The sequence below is a fragment of the Penaeus chinensis genome, chromosome 5 (genome assembly GCF_019202785.1).
Source record: "Penaeus chinensis breed Huanghai No. 1 chromosome 5, ASM1920278v2, whole genome shotgun sequence".
NCBI classification, from domain to species: Eukaryota; Metazoa; Arthropoda; class Malacostraca; order Decapoda; family Penaeidae; genus Penaeus; species Penaeus chinensis.
The window spans coordinates 31,636,640-31,644,139 of record NC_061823.1 but is presented as its reverse complement, the minus strand read 5'-3'; the positions used below and the strand labels follow the sequence as shown (position 1 = coordinate 31,644,139).

The 7,500-nt window shown below is 37.7% G+C and overlaps 1 protein-coding gene across 1 annotated transcript in view; it reads right to left on the bottom strand.

Annotated features, from left to right (window-relative positions):
* Positions 1-7,500, bottom strand: part of LOC125025657 (DNA polymerase kappa-like) — an 8,426-nt gene that overhangs the window by 146 nt on the left and 780 nt on the right. Inside the window, exons 2-8 of the mRNA XM_047613768.1 lie at positions 6,085-6,268; positions 5,639-5,805; positions 5,151-5,266; positions 4,702-4,991; positions 4,011-4,091; positions 3,023-3,147; positions 1-1,259 (exon numbers count right to left, since the gene is read on the bottom strand). The exon at positions 1-1,259 is cut by the window's left edge and continues 146 nt beyond it. Of these exons, the coding sequence (XP_047469724.1) occupies positions 1-1,259; positions 3,023-3,147; positions 4,011-4,091; positions 4,702-4,991; positions 5,151-5,266; positions 5,639-5,805; positions 6,085-6,229 (2,183 nt within the window). The 5' untranslated portion in view covers positions 6,230-6,268. The remainder of the gene's footprint in view (positions 1,260-3,022; positions 3,148-4,010; positions 4,092-4,701; positions 4,992-5,150; positions 5,267-5,638; positions 5,806-6,084; positions 6,269-7,500) is intronic.

Below are 7,500 nucleotides of genomic sequence, written 5' to 3'. Positions count from 1 at the left end.
CAAACAGTCATCAACATGTCATTCAAAGCAGTGATGTTTTCAAACTCTTCCTCACAGATGGGACATGAGAGCTTGCATTCATGATTACTTGAAATTTTGTCATCCTCCTCTTGCCTATCACATGATATTCTTAAATCACTGGAAAGGTTATTGTCTTCAAGAAAATCCAATTCTTCATCACTTTCATAGTCAGAGAAAGTATATATGCCTCTGGAACTGCTGTTATTTGAACAAGCAGAGGCTGAACTGCTCTGTGCATTCTGTAATGTTTCTTTTAAACTCTCAGTGTGTCTCAAATTTTCATTGTTACTTGGTTCCTCTGTATCTATTGTATTAATGTTAAACACTTCTTCCTCCTTATGGCTTAACCTTTTGGAATCTTCAAGTGACTGGACATTTACTGATGATCCTTGTAACAAGCATAAATCTACATGCTTATTAAACTCCACAAGACTTGGAACTTCAACAGAGTCTCCACAAACTGGACATTCATAGCTAATCTTTTTGACAGGACTTTTTACATTCTGAGCTTTTGAGAGATACCGCCCAATGGATGCATTTTTCAAGCCCTGATTTGGAATGGACTTCTTGTTAGCATTCTCAGACATGCTACTTTGAGCAGATACCTGGTTTTCACCATTGTTCTTTTGTGAATGTGTGGACTTCTTGTCTTCAGGGCAATGCTTTGTGGCACAACTGACATTGTTGTTTGAGAATAACTGAGTTAGTGTTGACTGTCGGTTTGGTCCAACTTCAGAAGAACTTAGGAGGTTAGACATTCTCACCCCTATAAGTCGCAGAGATAATGGCTGTGGTGATACATCCATCTCATGCTGGAGGATTCTCCGAGCAGTAGTTGCCAGTACCTCTGTTGTTTGAACAGCATCTGGGAAAGTGTGTGCACGACTTCTAATCTGAAAGTCTACTGTCTTGTATTTGAGAGTGAAGACTTTCCCAAATATATCTTTCTGAGACATTTCATCGGCAAGTTCATGGCAGAGATCTTTGGTGATGGTGAAGAGCACATTGCGATCTGCAGTGCCTCGAAAGGTGGTCTCTGTACTAATGGACTTACGGTCTTTTTCTGTCCAGGTGCTGAGGGTTGTGTGTCCTAATCCCAAAGTAATTCTAAGAAAGTTGTTATAATTGATATCAGAAAAGAGCAATTTCAGGAGCCCTCGCTTTTTCATCAGATCAGAACAAAGATTCACTCCAATGGCAGAAAGCTGCTGTTCCATCACATTCCCAATGCCAGATACCTGAAAGACAGAGGAATAAAAAATAATAATATATAGGTACACAGAAAAATGGGGCACATCATCATCTCCATTTTTACTTTATTTTCTTATATTATGCTATCACACTTGCTAAAGTATTTTCATGCCTGATAGAATAATTAGTGTTTTGGGAGTCTCTTTATTGCTATTTTCATATGATTATTTATCATTAATTGTTAGATAATCATTCCTTTTTTTCATGTAAAACCAGAATAATGTCAGTAACTATGGATGATTGGCAATATCATATGGATGCCCCCCTCCCTCTTGTCTGTTAAAACAAGGTGTGAGTGTAATTGGATTTTCAATATCTTCTAACACATGAGCTGCAGGCTAGCTAGTAAGGCTGTTTCACATTTGACAATTAGTGATAGAAATGTTACTCATGAACTGAATAATAATATACACTTCTTATCAATTTTATATTTCCATGAATTAATAATCATCTTCCTCATGTACTATTCATCAATATATCGTACCAGCACATGTGGCCGGAAAGTATGAACTATAATCAGATTTGCTTGTTCTCTGGAGATAAGGGAAGTGGTGATGTCCCCTGCCATTGCTGACACAATCAGCTGATCAGTATTCATGACCAGAGGATGGGAGTGAGTGAAACCTATATGGCTGCAAATTCTTCATTAAGAAAACTACCGCTTGTATAATTTTTTGGCAATGATCATGAACTCATGACAATCTTCTGTCTTTGATGATGTTCTTTACTCTGAAACTGATTTCATAGTTGTTGTAAAATGAGTGATGAATTTGTGGTATAAGCACTCTTCAGCTATCCTTCTACTATTACTTGCCCATATTTCATAACCATAGCCTCTTCTTCTTAATACTTTTGAAAAATAATTGCATAATAATAAATAATAAACATTTTTCTTATTGGATTGTAAATGCTATTATGAAATGTCAACAGCTCATGGGTTAGACATCCTACTTATCCAGGCTGAATGCTACTGAGAATCAGCAATTTTTGTGGATGTAACAGTGAATATCAAACAAAAGGAATAGGCACTAGGTTAAGGAAAGCTTTCAGAAACAATCAATACCTTGACAAGCAGCAGCATTTTCATACAAAGACAAATTGAGTTTAACATATATAAACTTCTTTTTTTAACATTAGCTGCCTAGACAACAAAGGATATTTCCAGCAGTGGTGTATGCCAGATTTGGACCAATACCAATAATGATACAGATAAGCACTTTTCAACTTCGATACTAAACAATAACTGATATTTGGCCAATACCTAATATGGTCACCATTATTTTAAATTTACGTAATTTATCTGATTAAATAGATAAAGCTACTTTAATTGATGTCAGAAAAAGAAAAGCAAATGAATAGCAGTCTGCTATTTCCAATTATATTTCCAATCTTTTATGCAATAACCCTCCCCCCCCTCTCCTAGGGGTTGGAGTGTAACTTTCCATAAAATGATTACTGAACTGAGGTCAATATCTATAATACATCCTACCTTGCATTCCCAAGATTAAAATAAAAAACTAACTTGTTAATTTGCTTATGTGAATAAATAATTACCTTACTGAACTACTCATTCCAACCATAAAAATATGAAGTTTCCTTCCATCACATCACAAGTGAAAGAGAAAAAATATTACAGCATCTGCCACATCTACACCTATGTGATACAAACACTGATACTCAAAAATTGGCTGATACTTCCCATACTGACGGCAATAACATAGCTCCATTACTAAATAAGACGTGTATTTACCTTACGTATAGGTAATGAAGATATGAAATCCATAATCCTTTGGCGCTCTGGAGGTAGGTAATACTGCCCATTAGGCTTATTCATGTCACTGCAGACTTTCGCAAGGCGTGTGTTGGATGCAATGCCTGAAATAAATGTTCAAAACCAAGTCGATAAAGAGAAATATTCAGTGAATGAAAAAAGAAATCTAATTCAAATTATTCAAACCTCTCTGAATGGTGAAAATATACAAATTCCTAAAAGTACAACATCTTAAACAAAGCTACAGGAAAATCGAAGTGATTTGCCAATGGCAGAGTTTAAAATGTCTATCTAAACAACAGTTGTGCAGTATTAACCCTTGTCTTTTCTCCTGACTGATGCTACTAACACAGCTCAGAAAGTAAAGTTTTGTGCAAGTAAAGTTAATGTCCCTGTATACATGATCAAACTGCTAGATAATGAAACAGTAAGAGCAGTAAAGTTATATGAAAAAAGATACAAAGACAATGGACAAAGCATGTATTCTTGCCATCCCCGCAAAAAGGAATTGCAGTAAAAATAAATAAATAATCATTACCATCATTACTAGAACTATTATTATTATTACTATTATTATCATTATCATCATCTTCAACATCATTATTTTCATGAATAACGTTATCATTTTTATCACTATTATTATTATCATTATTACTATTATCATCATTACTAATATCACTATCATCATCATCATCATTAATCAAATGATCATTGCTATTGTTACCAGTACTGTTAATACTATTTTTATTATCATTATTACTATTTTTTTAATACCATCTCTTTTCATGCAATTCCAGTTTATACAAGCTCTCTTGACTGAATGGAATTTCCATCAATATCAATTAATGTTATCATTTTTTTTAAAAGCAACCTATAAATTATGACATGTCAAGATACACAAACCTAAATAGTTTTTCACTTGGCCTAATATTATATGTTCTTAATAGAAAATAATCATGACCCTAACCTGCACTAGCTGTTAGTTTCGTCTTTTCTTGGATTTTCCGCCTCATCTCGTTTACAACGCATTCTGCTGGAGTCTCGCAATCTGTAAGTGTCAACATAAACATTTTAGTTGTACAAAAATATAATACTCTTGAATTTTGAAGTATGGTGTAGTCAGTATCTACATAATATGATGCACTATACAAAAAGCAAGAGAGAGGGAGAGGGAGAGGGAGAGGGAGAGGGAGAGGGAGAGAGAGAGAGAGAGAGAGAGAGAGAGAGAGAGAGAGAGAGAGAGAGAGAGAGAGAGAGAGAGAGAGAGAGAGAGAGAGAGAGAGAGAGGGAGAGAGAGAGGGAGAGGGAGAGGGAGAGGGAGAGGGAGAGGGAGAGGGAGAGGGAGAGGGAGAGGGAGAGGGAGAGGGAGAGGGAATGGGAAAGGGAGAGGGAATGGGAGAGGGAGAGGGAGAGGGAAAGGGAGAGGGAGAGGGAGAGGGAAAGGGAGAGGGAAAGGGAGAGGGAGAGGGAAAGGGAGAGGGAGAGGGAGAGGGAGAGGGAAGGAGAGGGAAAGGGAGAGGGAAAGGGAGAGGGAAAGGGAGAGGGAAAGGGAGAGGGAAGGGAGAGGGAGAGGGAGAGGGAGAGTGATTTCAAAATCTACATAGCATAATCAGGGAGATATGGAGAACAAGAGACTCAGAGGTGAAAAAGAAACATACCTTCATCTTCCATCTCAACCACATGTGCATTCTTAACTAAGTATTCCGTTATATCCAGATACGCCTCATCCAAGGACATGGGGCAAAAATTGGGATCATACTGAGAAAATATCTCTTGGATCTCCTTGCTAGCTTGCTTGTATTTCGTGAAATCTGGTTTAACAATCACAAGATCAGGACACAATTTTTTGCCAATGAAGCCTGGCATGGCAGCTCGAACGCCAAACTTCCTGGCAGCATAGTTGCTTGTGGAGAGCATTCCTGTGCTCCCAACTGCCATTGGCTTGTCCCTGAAATTTAACATTCAGGAAATATATAAAATAGAAAAATGAGATAACCAGAAATTTTTAATGTAGCAAAAGACAAGAAAATGCTTAAACAAGCCTATCCAATGTTACACACCAAACAACCCACCTTAGAGAAGGATCATCTCGCACAACCCCCCTTACCTTAGAGATGGATCATCTCGCATTTCCACTGCAGCGTAAAACATGTCCATATCTACATGGACAATTGTGCGTGTTAGATCCCTCCTGGATTCTAATTCCTTCACAAGGTGGTCCATCTGACAAAAAGAATAATTAGGTATGTGGAAAATCAACTCAATATGCAGCACCTGGTGTATCCACATTTTGTGTGTTTGTGTGTGTTTGTGTGTGTGTTTGTGTGTGTGTGTGTGTGTGTGTTTGTGTGTGTGTGTGTGTGTGTGTGTTGTGTGTGTGTGTGGGGGGGGGGTTTGGGGGTGTGTGTGCCTACTTGTCTAAATGTGCATACATACATACTTGGAGTATATACTGTGTCAGTGTGTCTACATACATACATACATACATACATACATACATACATACATACATACATACATACACACACACACACACACACACACACACACACACACACACACACACACACACATATATATCTGTAGAGAACAAACCTGCAGCGTTGCTTTCTTAATCTGCTCCTCAGAGAAGGCTTCCGCAGCTCGCTTCATTTCCACTATCTTTGCATCAAGGCGCTGTTGGCATTTTTGCTTGTGTTGGTAAAACCGGGACCCTTCTGATGCCTTCTTGATAATTTCATTTATCTTTTCTGTATCTAAGCCTAAATAAGAAAGAAATGTCTTTAATGAACAAAAAATAACATAAGGTAAAAACAAAAGATGTATCATAAAAGTAAGAGAAATAACCACCATTATATGATTATAAAACAGAAATCCTAACCCTCATTTATATTTACAGGCAATTTGAAAGTAAAGTAAAGAAATACAACATGAAAATAGCCTTTTCAACATAAAAAGGAAATCTACCCAGTTTCCTTGCAGTTTTATATGCTGTTACCATGACAGAAGAAAATTAAAACGAACTTGCAGAAGACCCTCACCTTCCATTCCAGCCTTGTGCGTGTTGAGGGCCAAGTTCTGAGGCCCAGAGGAACTCCCAGGCAAATCATTTCTGTTTGCCTTCGATGTCTGCTCTGCCATTTTAGCTGAGTCAACATTTTCTTTGTCTGATTCAGTTTTTGACATGGCTGGAATTCTTTTACCATGAGACTACCTCAAACTTTGCTGCAAGGAAAACAAAATTAATATAAGTAGCTTTTTTTTTGTGTTAGTTGCACATGGGACATGACAGTTGTGAATGAAGAAGGATCAACTGATTTAGTTAATAATAATTTTCCTTACTCTTTACTGTTCCAAAGAAATTATTAATTATCTGTTCAGAAAACAGGACCATGAGTGGTATCTGCAATCTGATCCATAATCAAAGCCAACAAACACCCACCATATACATGTGGATAGACAAAGCTTGTAGTATTTAACAATATATTCTTTAAGGTCTATTAGCTCTACAGTGCCAGATTATTTACCAGAGCCTGACCAAAGGTAACTTATAGGGTAATTACTCTCACAAGCACATTTTATAAATAATAAACTTTCTAATTGTTTAGAATACCTTTGCATGACCCTCTACTTCCCACGTGAGTTGGATATTTGCCGCAGAACCCTCCCAATACCCCATATAGCAGAGAAGGGCATAAAAGGTACCAAGGAAATTCCAGGCTAAAATGTGAATAATATACATGAAATACATCACTAAAATAATACACTGAATAAGTCACTATTTTTTCCCCCCTGTAGGGGAGGTGATGCCTGCCAACCCGACCTAGAAAACAAAGGATCCTATACTTATTCTAGGCAGGATACAATCGATGTGTGAGAGCACCTGATCCTGAGTCTGTCCTGCTCTCTCCCACTGTACATAAATGGGGTGCACCCTGCCATGTCCCTGGTACCATGATACTAAGGTAATCTGAATATTTACCATAACCAAAGTAATTTCAAGTTTGGTTCATGTCACTGAGAGCAATATACAAAGATTGGGGGAAATGGACACTGCCATCTTATAGAGCATAAGAAATAGAGTCATAAGCAACACAAGTACATCTGCAGCAGCCTCATATATACTGTAAAGTGATGAAAATAACTATGCATGTCACCACTCAGAGACTAAGTCCACAACACCCTCACACAGCCAAAGTTCTTAATGTTGCATTTTCTATAAGTCGGCATGAAGTACTAAGAAAGGGTTGACCCCCTGTCTAGGGACTAAATAGAGGGTAGGAAAGGCTAGTTTCGAAATTTGGGTTCGCATGATAGCCTGATTTTGGGACTTCTGGATGTGTGTTGCTCTCAGTAACAAATGTCTCAAGCTTAAACATCAGACATATACCATGGCAGTTGCTAACCTGGCATGCTGCCTTCTAAATCTGCCTTCTAAATCTTCCTCCAACAGCCCT